Below are 25,196 nucleotides of genomic sequence, written 5' to 3' on the forward strand. Positions count from 1 at the left end.
AAAATCCATGGTAAAGGAGACTGGTCCTCCTGGAAAGGAAAAGTGAAACGTGCTCCCCAGAGAACTTTCAGAAGAGAGGTGGGAGGGTTAGGGAGGGACACAGGTTTCTGGGGACAGTATAGGAATGTGGTAGGTGATGCAGAGATTTAAAACTCTGGATATTTAAAACAGGAGTATCAAAGACAGAAATCAGTATGCTTTATATACTGGGAACTAACAAAAAAAAAATTATGAGGATGTGGTTTGGCCATAGGAAAGGAACAACACCATCAGGAGTTTGACAATTTATGCTTGTCCCTTGAAGCATAAGAATGATTACATTAAACTGTTTTCTAGTTCATTACTCTGATAGCACACCACATCTACTCACTTAAAAAAACATGTAATGACAGCTAAATATCATACTTGTCTGGAACAGATAGCACATGAAAATCATGCCCTTTACCAAACTGGAAAAAAATGCAAAAAATACATAATTCATGCCTTAAGAAGTCACTAGAAAGCAGTCCAATATAAAGGCATGTCCTACAGGGTTCTTTTAAAAGAGTATATTTTGAGCCTATAAAAATGTGAAAAAGCAAGACAAGTTCCTCAACTATACTTACTTCAGTGCTGAGAGCTAAAAGATAATCAGAATTCTGAGGGCTATACATCATCTGAGTCAGAGGATGGAAAGGGAGATTGGTCTGAACAAAGTTCTTGGCAAAATCTGATGATCTGAAGATTCTTCCTCCATGACTTCCTCCAGATACCTCTGCTGTTAAAATCACCTGATTAGGAAGAAAAAAGTTCAGAGTCAGAGCGTAATACTATAAAAACACAGAAGTTTTTACACCATTTCCACCAGATATTCGTTAAGAAAATTCCAAAAGTAGGAAGAGTTACAAAAACAGATTAGTTGGTGTACTGCACTCCTCAAGTATTAGTCTTATAACAAATATTATCCTAAATTGAAATAGTGCATCATAACTATGAATTTAGCCTGCTCAGTTTGAGATTAGCTAGCTGCCCAAAGACTAAAATGTTGTTTTGCGTATTATACATTGTGACACCAAACAACCGCTACATAATTACAAAGAGTTTGGCTGAATCTTGGACAGGGACAAAAAGAAAAGAAACTGTGTGCTGAATTCCATTCTTTTATGAACAGCACTACATTATGTTTAATTTTAAAATGAACAACAGCAAACTAAATATATTGCTGTAAACAACTGGACCATTCCAACATTATTATCTGACAGCCCTGCGCATGGTCTCAAGCACAGCTTCATGTGTATGAATGAGTCTCACCTTTCCAGAATTCTCAGGACCAATAGCCATGCCAAACTCAGTCCGAATGAAGGTGTTATTGATGAGATGTGTAATATCCTTAAAGTTCTTTCCATAGTCCTCACTGAGAGGAAGAAAAGCAAGACAAATTTAGAATGCAGGGGTCAAGGACACTGCTGGGGCTCCTGTCTGGCTTCCATTATCCCTTCCCACTGGCTCTGTGGAGGCGCTCACCACCCTTCCCTGAACAGTTACCTGCCTCAGGGGAGTAGATTCCGTCTCTAGCTCCAGTGGTGGGCCTGATTAGTCTGAAGGAAATTCTACCCCCTCATCAGTGATGGGGTCAGAAATGGGGAGAGACCCAGGTTGAGCCAATAAGACAAAAGGGGGAAATTTGGGGTCTTTGAGGAAATACAATTTCTTTATACTTAAGATACCCACCTGACAAAATGATCTGTCTTCCTTTAGACTAGTGGTTCTCAATCAGTGTATTTTTGTGAGCCACCCCCCACCGCCACCACAGACATTTGGCAATGTCTGGAAACATGATTATCACAACCCAGGGGTGAGATGCTACTGGCATCTAGTGGGTAGAGGCCAGGGATGCTGCTAAACATCCTACAATGCACAGTTTCACAAGAAAAAATTATCTGACCCCAAGTGTCAATAATACAGAGGCTGAGAAACCCCAACACTGTAATATGTGAAGACAAAGCAAAAAACTGCTACAGGCATTTTGGCACAATGAGAGCACAACTTGAAAAATAAGCCAACAGAATTGGAGAGAACTGCTGAGGGAATTCTGGAATTCCAGAGAAGCAGAGCCTATGACACTGGGTTGAACTAACACTGAAGCCCATCCTTCTCCTGTATTTAGTTATGAGCCATTAATTCCCTTATTGCTCAAGCTAGTCTGGGTTGGGATGTCTGCTAACTGTAGCCAAAGGCTTCCAACCTAACCTAGTCATGTACAGTACTAATGGTAAAGCCGCAAATGAAGGAGCAGGAGTCCTGAGGTCCCCCCACTCCCAGAGGCTGCCGTACCAGGCGCCAGCGTCTACCGCGCGTGGTGCACAGAACACAGCTAGGGAAAACAAACTTAATCTCATCTCTTGGGTTGTCAAAGCTTTTCCCAAAAGTTCATTCCAACAATATTTTTGAGAGGTATTCAATTTCATGTTTAGATTTTGAAAACTAAAAGCAAAAAAGTCAGTAGCTATCTACCTCTGATGGGTTTCATACTGTGTGCAGTCTGCTAAAACATGATACAGACTGCAACATCTTAGCAGTCATGAAATCTAAATGTTCATCAGTGAAGATCACTGCGCGTTGCAAGTTAGTTGCCCAGTGATAAATGCTCTTCACTGATAGAGTATAGGACTTAATAAATGGTATAATTTTGGTAGCAGCCTCAACAAATAAAGAATCACAGAACCACAGAACATGAGAGATGCAAGGGACTGAGGAGAACATCTTGTCCAATTCCCTCACCTCACAGATGAGGAGGTTCAAGAGGAGGCAATTTGTCAAAAGTCAACCAGTTAATTAAGGGCAAAATTCTCAGTCTCATACTAGAGGCAGCTTTTAATTACTTGTGAGGAATTTTTCTCTTACAACCTGTAGACTTCCACGATCTTCCAGGGCTTGTGGCCTGGAGGTAGAGATGGGCTAAGAGGAAGTTGGAGGCAGACAGGAAGGCAGTGTCTCTGAGTGTTTGCATAGGACCCTGACAGTATGCTAAAATAAACTACACACGGCTTGAAGTTGTCTGAAAGACTCTTCCTCAACAAAATAGGGATTAGGCACCACCCAACTGATTCTTTACTACCCTTTCCGTGGCTTTGGAGTACAAAACGCTTATCTTCCGGATAGCAGGTCAAAGGGTTATGCACAAACAATTCCTAGCTCTACAATGTACGTATCCTCAATCGCTCAGACAACCATCTAAAGGGGTTTGTAGTGGCTTGCTTATCACCAGCTTACAAATCGCCCCTCCTTCATGACATCCCCAGGGAACCTCCACAAACCTGTTGGCAAGCCTGCTTGCTTTTTAAGAACTTGGCACAACAAACACATCCCTGCCCTTCAGAAAAAGCAAGCAACATGAGCAAAACAAAAAATCATCTGCGATAACACTACTTTTAGCCACTTAAAAAGACAGCTGGAGCACAATGGCTAGTATCGACCTGCTACGATTCATGCAGGGTTCTGTTAAGGCCACGCAAGGCCAAGGAAAATATTTTAATGTAACACTTTATTTTAAAGTAGCTTTATTTGGGGCTCCTGGGCGGCTCGCGGCTCAGTTGGTTAAGCATCCAACTCTTGGTTTCAGCTCAGGTCATGATCTCAGGGTCGTGGGACTGAGCCCTGCATAGGGCTCCACGCTCAGTGTACCTGCTTGAGATTCTTTCCCCCTCCCTATTGCCCTCCCTCTACTCCTGCCCCTGCTTGTGTGCTCTCTTTTTCTCTAAAATAAATAAATAAATAAATAAATAAATAAATAAATAAATAAATAAATAAAATCTTTAAAAAAAAGTAGCTTTATTTTCTATCAGCACATAACATACATCATGAAGAGGAAATCAATTCACTATCTTGAAAAATAAATCTACTTTTCAAAATCTATAAGATAATTAATAGTGTCATAAACAGCAGTCAAATGATAAGTAAATCCTGTGAAACCATCTGCTTTAGAAACAAGTCTTTTGAATAAAAAATAACCAATTTCCAGTTGCCAAAAATAAATGATCACTTATGCATGTATTTGTGCTGTAAACATGCATAAGAAAATGCATATACTTGCAGCTGAAGAAAAGTGTTAAAATACAAATATTTTCAGAATAGAACCCATACCCCCAAAGAACAAGAAAGATGTAGACATTAAAAAAAAAAAATGAAAAAAAAAGTAATCATCACATAGAACTTCTAGTAAGACATAGCATCAAAATTCCTAGTAGGATGAAGCACTCAAAAGAGGTTTTTCCAGAAGACTCACATACTGACACTCAACCCAAATGTCAATACTCAAAAATTATATCCTTGTTTTTGCGGACTTTCCATTTATAATATATTGGAACTTGTACACCAGGCATCTGAACTACAGACATTTAATGAAAAGTAACAGTATGAGGGGTGCCTGAATGGCTCAGTCGGTTAAGCGGCTGCCTTCGGCTCAGGTCAGGATCCCAGCATCCTGGGATCGAGCCCCACATTGGGCTCCCTGCTTGGCGGAGAGCCTGCTTCTCCCTCCCCTCTGTCTGCCGCTCTGCCTACTTGTGCTCTCTCTCCCTCTCTCTGTTAAATAAATAAATAAAAATCTTAAAAAAAAAAAAAAGAAAAGTAACAGTATGAGAGTTTTACAGTACCTCAGATAATCTTACATTTTATTTTTCTCAACAATCAAACAAGCACATGGGGTGCCTGGGTGGCTCACTCAGTTAAGCATCTGACTCTTGATTTCAGTTCAGGTCATGATCTCAGGGTCGTGAGGTCGAGCCCCACATCAGGCTCCATACTAAGCATGGAGCCTGCTTAAGATTCTCTCTCTCCCTCTGCCCTCCCCACTCAGGCATGTGCCTGCACACTCTCTTAAAACAAACAAACAAACAAACAAGCATAGATATTCTTGTTTGGTTGGTTTTCAGGCCTAACCACTTCTGTTTCTTTAGTTCATTTTTGCCATGATTAAGTTGCTATAAATTGTAACATAAAAGCAACAAGGATGACAACACACTTAAAAAAAACAAACAAACCACCAAACTACTGTCCTGTAGTTTTCACTAATCAGAAAAGCTTGTAGAGTAGATCCTTATTGTTCCTAGATTCCATATTTGCAAATCTGAGACTCACTCAAATGTATTTGTAACCCTTACTCGTGGCACTTTGCAGTCAACTGCAGGCACGCACAGAGTGATGAACATTTAAGGAACCCAGCTGAGGTCCAATATGGGACGCTCTGTCTTCTTGTTGCAGCTCTAATACTGTCAATAAGTGTCTTCTTCACAGTATATTTAGTGCCGTGCATTTTGCACTTTTGTGTTTTTTGTTGTTGATTCCACTGTTTCGAACAGCACCCGAGCACAGTGTTAGAGGGCTAGTGTTCCTGAGTACAAGAAGGCTTTGATGTGCCTTATGGAAAAAATATGTGAGTTAGATAAGCATCTTCTGGGCATGAGTTATGAGCTCAATGTTAATGAATCAACAATATACATTACATAAGGTGTCTTTCAACAGAAATGCACATAAAACAAGATTATGTACTGATCAATGAACAAAAATGAATGCTGTGAGCAGAGGTTTGCGGGAGCTGAACTCTTTCTTTCTTTCCCCTGGGAGCAATGGTTTCGTACTCGCCAGTTCAGTGTACACGGGGACTCTGAAGAACAACGACAACCAACTGTACTGAGGCTTCGAGTTAAAAGACCAACAGGGAGAATGTAGCTTATTAAAATGTGGCAACATCACAGCAGACCCGAAATCACAGACTGGCCAGTAAAATGGGCAGAATTTGAATTCACGTTAAGCTGAACTCCCAATACTTTAGTTTCTCTCTCTCTCTCTCTCTCTTTTTTTTTTACCCCCACGGTCTAATACTACCTTATGTCCTTTTATTTTAATATTTTATTCTGTTTTATTCTTACTGAAAAAAGGGTACATGTTTTCTGTAGAAATTTTGAAAATACAAGTGGGAAAACAAAGGGGGTAAGATATTGTGAATAATAAGAAGGAACATGAGTATGTATCCAGTGTCCCTTTTTTGCTTTAGTTGATAAGGCAATTTTATATGTATTTTCATGGGAATATCTCCCAAATGATGAAAACCACCTAGTTTCATGTTTTTATATGCCCTAAGTTTGTAAAAGTGAAGATGTAGTAAAAATGCCATCATCATGCATTTTAATAAACTTTTTCTTTAAGAAAAAAAAGGCAGTAAAATATATTTTGTAATGGAATTTATGCTAACCTTGTAACTAAAATATGCAGTCATTATTAATAACCTACTGCAGTGAAAACCAAGCATATCATTAAAAAGGCTGTCATACAAGATGTCTTGGAGAAGCCAGTTTATTTTTTATTTTTTTTAAAGATTTTATTTATTTATTTGACAGAGAGAGAGAGAGCGCACACAAGCAGGGGGAGCAGCAGAGGGAGAGGGAGAAGCAGACTCCCTGCTAAGCAGGAGCCCGATGTGGGGCTCAATCCCAGGACTCTGACATCATGACCTGAGCTGAAGGCAGATGCTTAACCGACTGAGCGACCCAAGCACCGTGAGAAGTCAGTTTACTAAGCTTTGCTTTAATATCTGTTGATACTTTTACATTAACTTTTTTTTTTACCTCAAGAAACATCCTTAAAAATTTACATTGACAATGGAATAAAATTTAACGTGAAATTTAGTCATTTCAAGATGCCCTTACTAATTTTCAAAAGTTGAACGACTCTCAACAGGAAATAAAAATCACAAATAAAATAGCAGCAGTTTTTTTTTTTAAGATTTATTTATTTATTGGGGGTAGGAGCAGAGGGAGAGGGAGAGAGAGAATCTCAAGCAGACTCCCCGCTGAGCACAGAGCCGGAGCAGGGGCTCGATCTCATGACCCTGAGATCATGACCTGGGCCAAAATCATGAGTTGGACACTTAACCAACTGAGCCACCCAGGTGCCCCAAAATAGCAGCAGTTTTGTGGTAACTGGGTACAGAATTTTGATGTAGAATAATGCTTCCATGTGTTTCATTAAGTTGATCTTACAATGAAAAGTTAAACTCAAGAGGCCATCAAACAAAAGCGTGCAAAACATCTTTCCGTTGCCAAAACCCAAATTATCATCTTAATCATTAGCTTATTTCCTTTTTTTTTTTAAGATTTTATTTATTTATTTGATAGAGAGCGAGAGAGCACAAGCAGGGGGAGCAGTAGAGGGAGAGGGAGAAGCAGGCTCCCCGTTGAGCCAGGAGCCTGATGTGGGGCTCGATTCCAGGACCCTGGGATCATGACCTGAGCCGAAGGCAGACGCTTAACCATCTGAGCCACCCAGGCGCCCCTAGTTTATTTCCTTTTTAACTTCACATTTGAAAGAGGCAAATGTACTTTACAATCCATTATATAAATTATTCCTTAACAGAGGATCAAATTTAAAGCTATTCTAATATAACTCCTTTAAATTGAAGATATTCATATATTATCCAATTTTTCCTAATCATCAATGCAGAAGGACGTTATTTATTATTTCCCCAATCTTCCCACAATTCTTTTTTATAACCGAAAGATCAAAGTACATTTCCCTCTAACTTGGCGTAGGTAACAGACACAACTTTCTTCTACCCCTGTGAGCCTCTGAGCCGTTAAGACTCAGAACAGTTGGCATGTGATCAAGTGTCTTTTATTTAATCCCAAATGAACCTTTGACCACATAAGATTTAGTACAGAAAGATAATCCGATAAATAATATAATCGTGAGACCTATGAAAAACAGAAGAGTCTTCGGAGTGGATTCAACAGGCTTTTGTTTTATTTTTCAGTTGGGCAACCTCACCATGTTCAGGACTCCTCTTAATCAACCTGCCCCTCCCTTCTGAAGCACCACGTGCCCCTTGACTGGCGGGCCAACAACACGAGTGCCTTCAGAGTGGCCAGGCCAGCCCAGTGGGAGAAGCAACAAGGCCTATTTACACTTTCCACCTAAACTCTGGAGGAGGTCTCACTTCACAGCAGGGAGGAAAGAATTAATATTCAAAATGACCTTGGCCAAAACAATAAACAACCAAACAAGAACCCTGCTGTGTGACAGGACACAGAAGCTCAGTCACATGAAACTACATGAGAAACAAATAGGACTGCTCTCTAGTAAACTGTGTGTTAGGGGTTTCTCACAAGATTAGACAAATATAGGATGGAAAGGGCTGAGTCAGATGCTGGTCGGTATTTTAACAGTAACACTTAGTGATACTGCTTTTGTTTTGTTTTTTGGCTGTCTTCAAGTAAGCACAGAATTGAAAAGTAAAAGGACGGGGAAAAGAGTCATGAAAACACATTTCACTCCCCCCTGGGTATGACTCATGAACCTGTCAGGTCCAGTTCTAGCCACACACTTCAAGAGCAGTGTAGAGAAAAAAAAGTGAATTCAGAAGGTAAGCAAGAAAGTGACCGAGGCAAGAGGTACAGAAGTTAATTCAACCTGGAGAGGAAGAGTTTAGTAAACAGCCTTCACAACAGGTAGGGATCCATCAGAGAGGAGGTAGGTTTTCATCTGCTACTAAAAAAATGAATTGGAAATCAGCATCTTCTATGATGCAAACATGGGTGATATTTACCACAGCAGCATTAGTAATACTGAAAACATCAGCTACAACCTAGGTGTCCCCGAGGATAGTGATTAAGTAAGTTCTGTCAATGTAACAAAATCAATGAGTTACTAGCAGAGGGGATATGAAAACTACCATGGTATGAGCACTCAACAAGCGGAATGCATATAGACTGTAACACCAGGTGTTAGTAATACTTGCATATCAGCAGGGGCAAGGGTACATGTGCATCTGCAGAAGCCATGGGAGCATCTGGGGGCAGGCAATCACTCTTTACCAGCTGGCCCAAGGGCTCTCAAATTCCTTTAACAACTGGCACGGCAGCGCCAGCAAGGTTGGCTACATGCCATCTAGGCCCACGGCATTGTTACTCCACGCCAGCCTGCAAAGCATAACCTGCAAAGGCTCTGTGGTGACCACTGTTACCATCTTTCTCTTACAGATGACAAAAAACTTAGGGAGGTTAAATGACTTGTTCGAGTTCATTCTGCTCGCAAATGACAGTGCCGAGATTCAATCCCAGGCCTGTTTGCCAACATAGTCTGGCAACTTTACCCTGGACCACGCTGCTTCCCAAGACTATGTAGCCATATGAATAATATGAAAGGGAAAAATCCAGATAATAAAGTGTAAATAAGTTAAGATTACACTTTACTTTTTAGGGTGAATTTTTTCTTTCTTTTAAAATTTCCAAATGTTTTATAATATGGTTGTTTTCCATAAGGAAAGATTTTATGACCGCAAGGTTTTTTAAACACTGGGAAGAGTTATTGAAGTTACAAATTTAAAAAAAAAATTTTTTTCCCTCCCCAAACAGGATACTTTTCATCTATCTGAAATGCTTCAACTACTGTTCTATCTGAATAAACAAAATCACCTATAAATGACAGCCCTTTCTAGCATGGGGACTCTATGATGCATTATCAATCTTTATCAAACAAATAAAAAATACTATCAGCCTAAAAATTACAGAGAAGCCAAGGTATTCATTCATTCAATTAGTATGTACTGCTTGCCTGCTATGAGTCAGCTGTTTGGCTAGTTGGTGGAGAACACTGAGTTAGTCAAGAACCTTGCTTTCATGGAGCGTACAGCAATTTCAAGATGGCAATTCCTTCTTGGCCAATTTTTAAGCCAACATCACTGTGCTGAAGGGCAGGGAGCACCGGCTCCAGGCTCAGTAGCGGCAGGCAGTGATCAGGCCTACTAGGGAAGGGAGGTTGGGCTGCTCCATCTCAGAGCTTCAACATCGGTTCACCCCGTCCTAGACCAAGGCCGACCGTCAAAGAAGGAACCCTGAGAGAGTACAATGGTTCCTGGGAGCTCCCTTAGCCCTGAGGGGCAGTTTCTATGTCATCTGCTGGGATGTCATCTTTCTTTAGGTCCCTTGGGGGGAAAATGGGATAGACACAAATGACTGAGAAGACAATCAGCGATTTCTGAGAGTTAGCTGGTCTTGAATCTTATAATTAAGAGAAAGAACCTACTATTTAACCAAGCTGTACCTTTGAGAAGACAACTCTAAAACCCTGTGACTGTCACAGTATAGATTATGGTTCCTGAACATACACTGCCACCATCATTACCAGTGTGAACACTGCGACGCACTTGGGTTAGGTCTGACCTGGGAACTCCCTACTGATCCGGAAACAACCTGCTTAGGGCTCAAAATACGTGTCCATTTTATTGTAAGATAAATCACATTCACTTGAAAGGTAGTGAGGATTGTTAATTCATAAAAACCATTCTGTGTTATTTCAGTGATATAAAAAAACTCATAATAAATAGAAAGATGGTTAAACTCTATGCTACCTTCCCACAAATACATACCCATTTAAACGAAGAGATACAGACCCCTACGGACTCTTCCTTCATCTTCCTTTATTGTTTTGCCACTCAGTGAGGTTAGCCTAATCTCCTCGGAACTAGATCCCTTTTCATACTTCTTGCTAAGCAGGTTGCTAAGCAGACACTCAGTGTGCTGAGTGTGACAGTCTGGTGAAAATTTAAGATGGCTAGAAGATCCTTCAAATCAAATTTTAGACTCCATCATGTCTATGATAAAAGTAGGGAACTTACATTCACAATGTGTTACTCAGCCAATGCCCCAGCCACATGTTATGTATCTCACCTTCGATATAGCTTGGACTGTCCGAAAGTCATAATTACCAGTGGTACATGGAAGGTAGTCAAGACTAGAATGATCTGGGAAGAGACAAAAGCATGCAGTCAATAAGAAAGATAGTCCAATTACATGCTTGCATGTGATGGGATTAAATCAACATCTAAAAATTGCCAATAGCCCTGCTCTGTGGTAGCCTATACTGTAATATCAGAAACCCAAGAAGGACCACGTTACTAGGGCTCACAATGACTCAAGATCTCAGCTCCTTTTGTTGAAATGGTCCCATCACATACACCTGAAGTAGTGAGGCAGGGCTAATCAACTACACATTATAATAAAGGAAGGGTTTAACTATTTTGTATCTCTATTATTGTAAGATATTCTCAGGCAAAGATCATCCCTCTTTCTGCTTACAGAGGCTAGGATAGTATGGGCGTTCTAACAGAGGTCACTATGTCATATACATTTGCCCTTTCCTTCCTCTCCTCGCTGTTAGTTCTCTGGGAAATTAATTTTTCAAATAAGTACTTTTCTAGACACAAATATGCATGAAAAACAGACTCTTGATAGTAGATTAGTACGAGAGACTATGAAGTCTCAAATAGCCATATAACAAGAAATCTTAGAGATACCAACCATCTTAGACAAATGGATAAATCATGGAAATTGGTGCGCTACTCAAATTTTAGAAGAAACTGAGACATGGTTAAAGATATCCTACAAGTTTAAAACTTAATGAAAATAAGAAATCTATAACTTGCTTTTCAACACCAAAATTCTATTTCTTTTGATTCCTGATACCACCGTCATGGGCCTCAGTGCTATGACCTATACATTACCAGAATACCAGAGGGTATGAGCTGTGGCCCCCACCCTTGTTCAGACGGAAGGACACAGAGCTGGGCAACGCCAAGCCCTGACTCAAGACCCGAAGACCCGAGGCCACCCTTGGTGCACCCTCCTCCGTGGAGGCTGTATATACAGGGATATACAAGGATAAGGAGCTGACAGACTCTCCCTCCATGCCACCAGTCCTGGCACAGGCTCCCCTGTGGCAGGGGAAGAGACAGCAGATGGAGCTGAACAGCCGCGAGCCCATGGGCGCCACAGTCCTTCAACGCTAACTGTGGGAAAGGACACAGGAACAATACAGTTTGGAGGAAAAATGCCAAGATGTGCAATGTGCAGTTTTCTGCTGCTACACAGGGGTTTTCCCAAGTATTGTGAGGCTCCCGTTGGAGCACACGGCACTCTCCTTCCTCTTTCTTCTTCTTGCTCATCTTGATGCCAAGCAGCCGCCAAAAACTAAAAAGGTGTCTATCCTGCTATTATGGAAGAAGGTGGTCACAAGATGTTCCCAGTTCTAAAGCAAAACCAAACCAATCACAGCTTCCTGAAAGTCTGTATTGCAAACATGCGTTTTCTGCAATGGAGGTTGGAGACCATTTCAGAAAGTAACAACATTCAGTGTTTAAAGTCCTAAAATCCCCATCTTCTTCTTGCTACACTGAGTTAACAGATTCAAAATACTACTTACCCCAGTGCCATCGCCAACCCAGGACAAGGATACTGAGACACTGAGATCATCAAACACATGCTATAAGGGAAAAAAAAAATTTATTTAGAAATGACATCTGTCTTCCGATCTCTGGCTTCCTTAAATAATTCAGAACACTATTACTTTCAAAGTGATTAAGTTCATAATTATAAGGGGGTATGAATTCCCAGAAAAATCTGGGAGAGCCAGGATTGAACTACTTAACCCAAATTACAAATAACTTGGACATTTAAATTCTCTCTCATGCAAAGTAAGCCAAGCAGATGAGTTTTCTTACTGCACCAGATGGGGAGATGGAATAATCTAATTGCTTTTTCCAACAGAACTAAATATAAAGATATAGAAAGTATTCTTAGGATGCTTTAAAACAAGAGATCACAGCCCACATTGACAGAAATAATTGTAACCCAATCGGCATAATTTGAATTCTTCTAGGCAGCCTTCACAGTATAGTTGAGTAGTTGATAGATGGATTCCTTTTGCTCCTAGGCTAACTCACTCACTCAAAATGGCAAGGGACAGAAGCAAGAGCCAATGCCCTGTTTCACCTTTACATAGTGACGATGGGGGCACCTGGGTGGCTCAGTCCATTAAGCGTGTGACTCCTGACTTCGGCTCAGGTCATGAACTCAGGATTGTGAGATCGAACCCCATGTCAGGCTCTGTGTTCAGTGCGGAGTCTGCTTGAGATTCTCTCTCTCCCTCTGCCCCTCCCCCTGCTCTCTCTCTAAAATAACAAAGTAAATATTTAAAAATAAATCAATAAATAAATAGTGGCGATGATGATGAATTATGATAGAAGAACTGTCTTAGCAGTTATGGTAAGACTGAGGAAAAAGAAAAGGGAAAGCTGGTACATTATATCCAAGATACAGTATGCATGTTGACATGTAGTTATAATAATCATCACGGATGCTTTAGGGTTTTGGTTTTTAAATACTTTCTCTATTTACAAAATAATACATACCCATTATAGAAAATGTGGGCAATAATAGGGAGGTACAAGAAAGAAAATATAAATTATTTATAATCCTATCACACAGATATTCAAGGCTAACATTCTGGGTATAATCTTCTAGTCTATCATTTTTTACATTTAATTTTTATGTTATTTTATTATTTTTTTAATTTAAATTCAGTTAGCCAACATAGAGTACATCATTAGTTTTTGATGTACCATTCAATGATTCATTAGCTGCATATAACACCCAGTGCTCATCACATCACATGCCCTCCTTAATGTGCATCACCCATGTACCCCATTGCCCCTCTCTATCATTTTTTTAACTGATAAAGAATTCCAAAAAGGCAATACTGGTACTTAGTAAAATTTCCAACCATACCAGATGTATACAGTCAATCCTTGAGCAATGTGGGGGAAAGAGGTGCCAACCCCCAGCACGGTCAAACAGTCACATATAACTTTTGACTCCCTCAAAACCTAACTACTATAGGCTACTGTCGACTGGAAACCTTACCAATATCATCGATAGTAGATTAACACATTTTGTATGTTATATGTACTATATGCTATCTTCTTGCAATAAAGCTAGATGAAATAAAATGTTATAAAGAAAAACATAAAGAAGAGAAAATACATTTACCAAACAACAATAACAACAACAAACTGCATGTAAGTGGACCCGTGCAATTCAAACTCTTGTTGTTCACGGGTCAAACGTATAATAAAAAGTGAAGATCTTTTCTCTTCCCCAACCACGTGCCCTACCACCTCAAGCCCCACACCCCCGAGCAGTTAACAGTTTAGTATATATTTCTGCTAAATGTTGACGATTATGCTTTTCACTTACAAAGACTTATTATATCTTATTAAGTTTCTTCATCTTAAGCATGCCCTCCCTTTCCGAGTATGAGCAGTTCCTTAGAAGCAGAGGCCGTAACTCTATACTTCTTAGTATTCCTTGTGCCTGACATGATACTTTACACCCTCCATAAGTATTTGTTGAAAATGATTATATATCCTTCCCAAACCACAAACTCCGTCTCAAAATAGAACACGTCCATAAATGGTGGGATGCCAGCCACTTGGTCACTGCAGCCACTACCCCAACAGAGAAGTCTGAAGAAATACGACTCAAAACACTAACTGTTTTGCTTATCTTCTCATTTTCTTTCGTGGTCCTCCTGAACGGGTTTCTGTATTCACCTATGTTATTTCCCCCCTCGACTGTGAGTACCTGTGAGATCAGCAGAAGCTCTTGTACAATCTCTGGAAATGGTACAATCAGTGCCTCACGGAGGGCTTGCTTGCGAAATGCTGCTTAACTCTCAAATGCTCAGGCAGAGCTTCTCACAGCCTCTGCAGGACAGAAAGGCCATTCATACAGGTAAGCTTGCTAAGCATCTGAGAAAAAGTAGGGCTGCTAGAGACATCTGGAACTGACACAGCAATGTGTCTTGTAAGATATTCCACGCAGAGCAAGATGGCCTGTTCTCTTGAGTGAGGATATAGTGTCTGAAATTATGTCAATGAACTCCTTGAGGAGCAGGAATACCCAGAGTTCCCACGGGCACCAGAGAGACCACATGGGCTCACAGTCATCTAAACACAGGCTATCTTTCCAAGGAAGGCTCTGGTCATCACAACTGACTAGGATAAAAGAAAAATTCCATCACTGGAGTCCTGGCTATCTTGATCAGGCCACAATATAGTCTTGAGCCAATCAGGATCTGCAACTCTCACTTTTCAGACAAAGCTCTACACACCTGATCCAGCCAGTCAATACACACTGGCATTACTCACATTTTCCTCTTGCCCAGTCACAGAAGGAGGAGGGTCATTAGATATCACCAGCAATACCCAGCTTCACCTGAACAACTCAAAGGAGAGTTGGCCTCATTTATCATCCAAAGAAAGAGTTCCTCTGGAAATGTAGGCCAGATTTATTAAGTCTAATTGTGGTCTTCTGCTACCCTTAGCCCTCTCTCCTTTTCCTTTCCAATAACCAACTACATTTTACTTTTGAAAACATATAAACTCATTGAAAAAACCCATCTATCTATGGCAAATGCAACTAACTTTTTATATTCCAGTCTTTAACATTCTTATACTAGTGAAAGTAAAAGAGAAAAATGAAATCAGATCTAACAACAGACCAAACCTCAGGTGGAAAGAAAAGGTCATATGGAAAGAAAAATTAACCCTTGTCTAAATGCTATTCTGGTCTTGCCTTAAAAAGCTTAAAAAAAAAAAACAACAACAACCAAGAGCAAAAAGGACCAATCCACTGCCAAGGAACCTAACTATGCCCCAGACCAACGTTCAAGATATTTATAGGAATATAAAAATACCCAGCACTAGAGAAGATAAAATTCACAATGTCCAACGTTCAATCAAAAAAAAAAAAAAAAACAGGCATGCAAAGAAGCAAGAAAACAGGAACCATAATGAGGAGAAAAATCAATCAAACTGACCCAGAAATAACACAGATAATAAAACTCATAGACAAGGACATGAAGACAGCTGTAATTATACTCCACAGGTTCAAGAAATTAGAGAGCAGATTGAGCATGCTAAATAAAGGCATAGAAAATATGAAACGACTCAAACTGGATTACTAGGGATAGGAATTACAGTGTCTGGGGTGAAAATTACACTGGACCGCATTAACAGGAGAGGAGGCACTGCAGAAGAGGACATTAATAGACTCGAAGCCATACCCATGGAAACTATCCAAGTGAGACACAGCAAAAAAAGCAGGAAAAATGAACAGTGCATCACTGAGCTATAGAGCCTCAAGTAACCTAATATATATGTAATAGGAGTCTCTGGAAGATGGAGGGGATGGGAACAGAAAAAAAAAAACAAACAAACAGAAAAGAAAGAAGAGCCCAGAGTTTCCCAGATCTAATGAAAAGTATAAACCCAGAGAGCCAAGAAGCTCACAAATCCCAAACTTAAGGAGCACAATGAACACTATACCAAAGCACATCATATTCAAAATGTTTAAAACCAGTGATAAAAATCTTAAAAGCATCCAGAAGAAAAAACGACATTACATACAGAAGAACAAAGAATCATAGCGGACTTCTCCTCAGTCACAGTGCAAGCCAGTGGATCAGGATCTTTAAAGAACTAGGGGAAAACTGTAAAGATAAAATTCTATACCCAGTGAAAATAGTTTTTAATGCTGACTTTAGAAAAGAAAGTTCTGTTCTTCTGAAGTTGTTTGCTGCCGCTTGGTATTACATGGTGGGTGTTCCTTTCCTGACAGCCATAAGAGAGGGACTACACCAGTGCAAAAGATCTGAAAGATAACTGAAATCTCAACTTTCCGTGTAAAACCAACCATTCCGGTTCCTAATGATCCCAGCTCACGTGATCTCCTCCTAGATATTATTCTCACAGCACTTATGGATGTTGCTGGTACCATAACTATTTACATATTTGGCTACCCCTCAGATTACACTAGGTATTCTTAGATGGCAGGCACTGTGGTCTGGTATTACCCATCAGGCCTAGCACAAGGTCTTATATGTCTTAAGTGCTCCACAAATATCTCTGTACAAGTCTATTCACAACCCCCTGCCACCAACATTACTGACCTGTGTGTAATCTTCCTTCTAGCATGGTTACCAACATTTCAGTAAATAATGGCTGAACAGGGATTCTTCCTATGCCCTTTCTGCCAGCCGGAACACGGTTAACACTAGGACATGTTCTGGGGTGCTTATACACCTAACAGTGACCTCACTCCTCTGCTCCCCACCATAATTACCATCAACTCCATATGGCCCAAACTGGTAAGGATGTCCTGCACGCAGCAAAGTGTTTGCAGACACCGGCCGGGGGCAGAGGATATAGAACAGAAATGCACACATTTGAGTGCAAAGAAACAGTGGTCTGTGCACTGAGATTTAAGCAGGGCGTCCAGAGGTAGGAGTGGCTGCGAGCAATAGCAACATGGCGGGAGGATGTGGTTGTGCAGGGAAAACAAATGGGAGGACACCCGCAAACCTTCTGAGAAATGTCAAAGGATAGCACGAGTAACATATCATTGTCACCCACCAGTCAAGCGCTGAGTATACAGAAGATGTGCTAAGTGCTTGTTCAAATGAATAAGAATTTTAAGATCAGGGCGCCTGGGTGGCTCAGATGGTTAAGCGTCTGCCTTCGGCTCAGGTCGTGATCCCGCATCGGGCTCCCTGCTCGGCGGGGAGTCTGCTTCTCTCTCTCTCCCTCTGTCTCTCATGAATAAATAAATAAAATCTTTAAAATATTAAAAAAAAAGAATTTTAAGATCAGGACAGACAAGTTGTGGTGGGAATAGAAGGAAAATAAAAATACAGTAAAGGAAATGTGTACGAGAAGAACAGGACCTCTGACTGAATGCCCACAGAAAATGGAGATGGGGCCACAGGATCACCTACTCAAATAGTCATGGTTTCCAGTGGTATATACAGCTGAACAGAATCAACTGATAAGTTATGGTTCAATTGTTCCAATCAAGGCAAAGTAAGATGAATAAGAGAAATATGAGCAGAGGACAAGGCTGTGTGGCTAGGAAGACCTGAAAGGCAGAATAATCCCTTTTAAAAAGGAGAAAACCCCAAACCTTCAGCACAATACTACCAATGAATGGCCCACAATATTAACATACTGAACATGTAAAAACATGTAGATATGTAGGAGTCAAGGAGTCCGGCCAACAGAAGGTACAGTGAATGTCTACCTCAAGCAGTGTTGCAAAAACGATGCTTTATGCTAGCTGTATACACGACAATTGAAATGGAGAAGGTGGGGAGAGCTGAAACCCGTTTTACTTCTGGAAAACAACAGCCGTGTTGCTCCAATGCAGTATGCCTAAGAGGTAGATTATTTAGCACAAAGAGAACATGATCTGGCCACTTCATATTGCTAAATGTCAGCCAAATGTACAATGCAGAAGCAGGTCAAAATTAAGGGAAACCATGTAAATATACTGTTTATATGATGAACAATCCAAAAGCCAGTATCCAGAGGGGCCACCGAATAAATACAGTAATTCCAATTACTGAATCATACCCTATGGTAGGAAGCTCAGAAACCAAGCAGTTTAAGACGAGCTATGTAAAAATGTCAGCTTGATTCAATCAGGAGCAGATGAGCATGAAACTTGCCACTCCTAGAGAGAGATTTATTAATCTCCTAGCACAGTTACTGGCACAGGAATAGACAAGACAGATCATTGGAACAAAACGAATTCCAAGACTGGGCAAGGTTTCTTTTAGTGTATGATCAAGCTAGCATTTCAAGTTAGTGGTCAAAGGGTTGGAAAAACTCTCTCTCTGGAAAAAATAAGCTGGATCCCTAAAACCCTTCTTACCCCCACTCCCAAATAAATTCCACCTACAGCAAAGATTTAAATATAAAAATTCAAATCTTGAAAATCCTAGAAGTATGAGTGACTATTTTTATAATCTTAAAATGAGAAGACCATTTCAAAAAATGATGCAAAAACTGAAACACATAACATACTACAGGAATTACTTGGACTACATAAAAAAATTTTTTAATGGCAAAACACAAAATAGCAAGTTGAAAAAAATGGAAAAATTATTTGAAACAAGACAAAGGGTCATTATAGAAAAGAGTTGTCAAGTCAATAAGAAAAAGACAAAGACCTCCAAAGAAAGTAGGCAAAAGACACAAACAGGCAATTCACAAAGGATAAGGAAATGGCTAATAACATGTGAAAAGCTATTCAATTTCACTAGTAATCCAAAGAAAATCAAAGAAAAATAATGCAATGACATTTCCACCTTCCAGAAGAGCCTGACAGAGCGTACCCAGGGAGGACACGGAGACCAGGCACCTGGGTGCACTGTGGGACGGAGCGTATCACGTGCTACCACTTTCCTGCAGAGCTGCTCAGTGATGTGAGTCAGAACTGAAAATGTCCACATCATGTGACCCAGCAATCCTACCCCCACCCTTAAGAATTCGTCGCAGGGGGATAATGACACGTCTTGACAAAGGATGTTCGTACCTGGATGTCTATTGCAGCTAATAACTACTGAGCACTCCCTGTAGGCCGTCCACTGTGTGAAGGCGTCTTAACACATTATCATTTAATCCATGTAACAAAGCCATAAGATACATAAGATATCGTTCTCTCTGTATATTCTAGGTGAAGGTTAAAGCTTTGTTAAATATGCTACAACGTGCAATGAAACATAGTGGGTGCTGCTGAAAATGTTTCTGGTATTCACTGACACTGGAGGATATTCCCAACGTACTGCCTAAAAAGCAAGTGACAGAAGAGTGTGTAAAATCCTGTGTGGGTCCTTACGTATATGTGCTGCCGAAGCAAGCAGTGTGTGGGTCCTTATGGTTAAAAGTTACCTGAAGGGAGGTCCTTCAGAAAATCAATAGCAACTGTCTCTAAATGGTAGAATTTCTGGGGATACTTTCTCTTCTTTACAGTTTTTCTGGACTGCCTGAATTACTCCCCACCCCACCTCCGACTATCAGGAATCATGTTTAAAAATAAAACTATAGGGGCGCCTGGGTGGCTCAGTCAGTTGGGCATCTGCCTTTGGCTGAGGTCATGATCCCAGGGTCCTGGGATCGAGTCCCACATCGGACTCCCTGCTCACAGGGAGCCTGCTTCTCCCTCTCCCACTCCCCCTGCTTGTGTTCCCTCTCTCGCTGTCTCTCTCTGTCAAATAAATAAAATCTTTAAAAAAATAAAAATAAAAACTATATTAGTTATTTTTATTTTGAAAAAGGGATATATAAAAGAGTGGTATAAAAAGTATACATAGACCATGTCAAGTTTATTCTTCTATTACACCGGCTAACGGGATGCAACAGAAGGTTCCAGGACAGGTCAGAGAGCCCCGCTCCTCCCAGCCACACTAAAATAGGTGGTCTCGATTTAAGGTAGACTTCCTCATACCACATCCCAACGTCATTATTCACTGACACACTCATAGTCTTCCGTTCATCACCTGTTGAACAGTGATTTCTAATGTCCCAGATGGCACTGACAGCCATTTGTTGCCCCCAGTAGGGAAGCTCTGGGCAGCAGGGAATCGTTGGCTGGCATTTATAACCAAATTGGTTTTCAGGGACTCATTATGGTAGAAATTAGGGGACAGCTTGTACTACCTTCTCTGAAACACATCCACCTTGACAGCTGATGATAAGATTTATCCATGCATTTATTGCCTACCATATTAAAGTCTGAGGTCCACACATTTTAGAGACCATGAATGAACATAAATGTCCATTTCTGTGGTCCTGTAGCCAATCGCTAGCTCTGTCTGGAAAAAGAGAAAGGCCACAAAACACAACATGCTTCATGGGGATAACTTTGTTATCCTTTGTTATCTAATTAAACCAGAAGCCTAATTAAATTACGGTTGCTATAGCTCAGAGAACTTAAAGTTGGTCGTGCGAGTCACTGTAGCTTAGAAAGAAAACTTGGTAATGAGAAACTTCTGCCTGTCTTAGTTACATACCTGATCAGGTATGAACCAAATGTGGGTCAGTTTCACAGGGTTGACCCCAGGTGAAAAGCCACTCGTAGATGACCCGACCATTCTGCCATCAGGAGCCACTTCTCTGGCTAGTAAACAAGGGAATGAATCCCATGATGGCATCCTTCACACACATTCCTTCTTTGGACAAGTACCTCTGTGTGTCTACCATGCGCCATGCCCTATTTGGAGCCCTGGGGAAACAGTAGTGAGAGTCTCTGTTCTGTGCTCATGGAGCATTTATACCCCAAAACACACTTCCTACAGAAGTCTAAAAATGAAGTCTAAGCATGCTAGACCTTTAATCTAGAGACGACAGCCTGTCAGAGTGAAAATACAACTACAAAAGTGGGTGTGAAAGCCCAGTCCAGTAACTCACTGGTTGGAAAAACAGGCTCAAATTATTTTCTCTCTTGGGAATCCACTTCCTCAGAAGTAAAACTGAATTATGCTCCTTCGCTCAGTGGAATAATAGGTATCAAATGAAATAACATACAAAGGCAAGGCCCTGGTGATCCCACAGAAGCTGGAAATTTAAGATTCAGGCTTCCAAACCTCAACTAGGGACAGACAGGACACAGTGCGGTGCAGAAGAGGTCTGGGACACAGCCGGGGTGATGCTCTTGCAGGCAGGAAGGAAATCTTCACAGAATTCAGTTCTGTTAAATAAGGCGCTGCTGAGATCATAAAACATGAGCTAAAAATAAGATCACAAATGTTCCAGTTCTCATGGAGACTATTCTTAGAAATGAAAACGCTAAACACAAAACATTACACAAGTTTTCATACTTACTCAATTATTCAGAGATTTCTGCAAGGCAAGACGATACAGAGAAGAGCACTGGGCTAACAGTCAATATGAATTTTATTTCCAGCTCTGCCGAAAGCTGTGTGAACTTGAGCAGTGCAACCTAACTTCACCACCAAGGTGAGGGGGCTGGAGTGCCAACACCTCTAGTCCTTATAAGCTTTAAAATTCTATGACTCATCAATAATTTAACCACTCCGTTTGCTTTTCCACTGCTCTTTGTTCAAAACAAACAAAAACCAACTCAGCTTCCGGGCTCCACAATACTTTAGTGTTGAAAGGGGAGAGCAACAGCAACCTGCGTTAGATAGAAACCCCAATGACCTGAACACTCACTGGAAGGAAGCAAGGGAGACCTCTGATGCCAGGATCTGTGCAGTAGAAATCTATGCATTTGACCTCTAAGATAAACCTGCAGACCATCACTCTATCAATTTGCTAAACTTGTCAGAATTACCTACAATTAGTAATCCATTTTATTAGTTCACAGAAGAAGCAAATAAAATTTAGGGGATAGTGTGTCTCAAGACAGGGTCAGCAGCAAAAAGAACAGGATTTTGCAAGGGGATTATCATTTCTGCAGAACAAAAAAGTAAGCTTCAACAAGTGGAAAATGGGCTGTTCAAAGAAAGGGGAGAAAATGGCCCCACATATCTCAACAGACCTTGAGGGCATGAATGCCACACTGCATTAAAATAATGTGAGCAGTGGCATAGCATAGTTTAATCTCTTCTTAAATGATCCAGGGTCATAGTGTTGACTAAGAAGGCAGAGAAATAGTTTAGAAAGATTCCCATTAAACAAAAACAAAAACAAAAAAACCTTTGGCACTTAAAAGGGTGGGCTTAGTTTTGGAAAAATTCACTTTCATGGGATATCTCAATTCTCATTATGCCCAATAAATGAGCTAAATTTCAAAACAGTTAGCATTTACTTTTTACATCTTAGTCCCACGTCGTAGGAAGAAGTGATAAGTGGTAGGCCCCTGTCGCCAGCCACTGAGCCACTGCGGGTGGGGACGAAACCTTCACTGCCACCCCCGCCTGCTTCCAGATCCTTGGGCACACCAAGCTCTTTCCAGCCCCAGGCCTTCGAACATTTGGTTCTCCCTGTGATACTCCTACTGACCAAATTCTATTCATCTTCAAGTCTCAGTTTAAATAATTTCTCAGTGACTCAGTCCTTCCTAATGCCCCCAGACTAAAAGGACCTCTGTCAATTACTCTCCTGCCGTTACTTTTGTTCTTCTGGGTACTTACCATATGTACAGTTACATATTTGTTTAACATTCATGTTTTCTGCTGGTTCGTAAAAACAGGGGTCTCGTCTGCTGTGTCCCACCATCAGTTCCCAGGACTTGAGATCCAATACAATGCCCAACATCTAGAAGGTGTGCAATCAGCAATCGTTGAAGTAAAGGACAACAACGATGGTAGTGAACTTGTACGGAACACCTACGATATAATATACCACTACTCCCTTAGAGGTGAAGAAGCAGGCTCGAAGAGGTTCAGTAATTTGCCTGGAGCCACACAGCTGGTAGGTGGCGGGGCAAAGATGCAAACCCCTCTCTGTCTGATTCCAGACCACACACTGAATGACTGCTCTTTCCCTAGCACCATGTGAGGCAGAAATGGTGAAGGCAAAGCACGAGCATGGCCCCTACCTTTAAGACTGTAATCTGGGGAATAAACATTGAATGAATGAAAGTGAACATGAGATGGAATACTATAGTTAAATGCTAGCCTCCACAGCAGGGGAGTAAAGAAGAAAGCCACTAGATCTAGAAGGGCATTCAGACAGGAGGAAAGCCATGTGAACAAGGATGGAGACGCACAGAGCACATGACGGGCTCAAGGGCCTGGTGGAAAAGTCACACTAACTGGAAGAGAGGGTCAGCACAGGCCGGGGAGTGGTGAAATGTTAGCCTAAAGAGAGATGCACATAAGGAAAAATAAGTCCCCAACATTCTGGTCTGCTGTGCTTCCAAGCAAAGTTCCTGAGAAGTATCCATCACATCTCGTTACTATTTCTCCAAACTTCACAGAGGTGGGTACTGGGCAAAGCTAACAGCCGCGGCTCAGTTAACAATCGAGGGCGAAGCCGGCAAGGAGCCATTTCAGAGCTGTCAACTTAAAACCACAGTCACTGACTCCAATAAACTAGAGCTTAATGAAGCAGAAGTAGTGATTAAATGAGAAGCAGTCTTATTTTTTTTATAACAGTAAATTCTTTAAAACCATAAGTAAACAACTATACTATAGAACTTGAAACTACCAGAACCAAATGACCGGGGATCTGATGACAGTGGGATTATTATTTCTCCTTCATCTCCCACAGCTTCAGGAAAGACTAGGGTGAGATAATCTCTCTCTCACCTTATACCCTTGTTCTTAAAATCCCAAGTCCAAGGACATAAATAGTACATATTTCTCAATCCAGATTTGGTTTCTATGAGTACCCATGATGATTCTCTAGGAACATGAGAGCCAGGAAAAAAAAATTCAAGTGCATAAACAAATATTTGAGCATCTAATGGGTAATGCATCAGAAGCTTTGGAGAAATAATCATTGTAAGATATAATAGAGGATGAATACACACTAAATCCCACATCTCATTTAATCTTCACAATGATCTAACACATAGATATTAGGACACCCATTTTATAGATGGAAAAACCAAGACTCACTGAAATTAATCTATCCATGGTCACCACTCAAGTTTGAATCCAGCCAGGTCTGACCTAAGATCACGTTCCCTCTTAACCAGTGCCTCAAAGAACTGTCAATCATATTAACAAGTTAAAATTTTGATGTAATCATGAAGGTTAAAAAAAAAAAAGAACACATACGCTTCTCACATTTCTGCCAATCTTGACTCACCCCCCTTCTTGCCACCCCCACCCAAGCCTGTCACCCAACCCTGCCAAGTGATAAAACCACCTCATCTCATGTATCTCCTTTTATGCACGTGTTCCTCTGGAGTTGGTATTTATCAGGATCATTTGGCTGATAATTGGGCCCTGTGGAGTCATTAGCTAGATCAACAGGCTTATTAAAAAATGACATAAATCACACATATGGTACTCCAAGGTTTTCAAAACATTTTCTCTTCAAAGCCTCTGATAGTGCTCCATTTTATATGACGGGAAACTGAGGCTAAAAAAGGCTAACAGAGCTCTGCTGAAGGTTCAATGACTGTACAGAGCAGAGAATTCACAACTCTAGGACTTACTACTGGGGCCTGTAACCTTGCCTTATCCCTAAAGCAAATGCATTGATTTAAAACATCTCTATGAGGGCCGCCTGGGTGGCTCAGTCAGTTAAGCATCTGCCTTCAGCTCAGGTCATGATCCTGGGGTCCTGGGATAGAGCCCCACAACGGGCTTGCTGCTCAGCAGACAGTGCTTCTCCCTCTCCCTCTGCTGCTCCCCCTTACTTATGTTCTCACTCTCTCTCTTTCTCAAATAAAAATCTTAAAAAAAAATAAAACCAAAAACATCTCTATGAAACACTTCCAAACGTTGCACCATGTTGGGACATCTGTGTTCTACTCTCAGTTCTTGGCCCACACACAAAGTCATTTAGCCTCATCAGTAAAAGTAAGAGCTCTGACCAGCTAATCAGCCTAACAATCTATGATTCAAAC

The 25,196-nt window shown here is 40.9% G+C and overlaps 1 protein-coding gene across 2 annotated transcripts in view; it reads right to left on the minus strand.

Moving 5' to 3' along the window:
- Positions 1 to 25,196, minus strand: part of SORT1 (sortilin 1) — a 63,781-nt gene that overhangs the window by 31,243 nt on the left and 7,342 nt on the right. For both annotated transcript variants that reach the window (XM_027571574.2, XM_027571566.2), the window contains exons 2-5: positions 12,235 to 12,294; positions 10,704 to 10,777; positions 1,291 to 1,393; positions 606 to 770 (exon numbers count right to left, since the gene is read on the minus strand). In XM_027571574.2, coding sequence (XP_027427375.1) covers positions 606 to 770; positions 1,291 to 1,393; positions 10,704 to 10,777; positions 12,235 to 12,294 — 402 coding nt within the window. The remainder of the gene's footprint in view (positions 1 to 605; positions 771 to 1,290; positions 1,394 to 10,703; positions 10,778 to 12,234; positions 12,295 to 25,196) is intronic.

The sequence above is a fragment of the Zalophus californianus genome, chromosome 4 (assembly GCF_009762305.2).
Source record: "Zalophus californianus isolate mZalCal1 chromosome 4, mZalCal1.pri.v2, whole genome shotgun sequence".
Classification (NCBI taxonomy): domain Eukaryota; kingdom Metazoa; phylum Chordata; class Mammalia; order Carnivora; family Otariidae; genus Zalophus; species Zalophus californianus.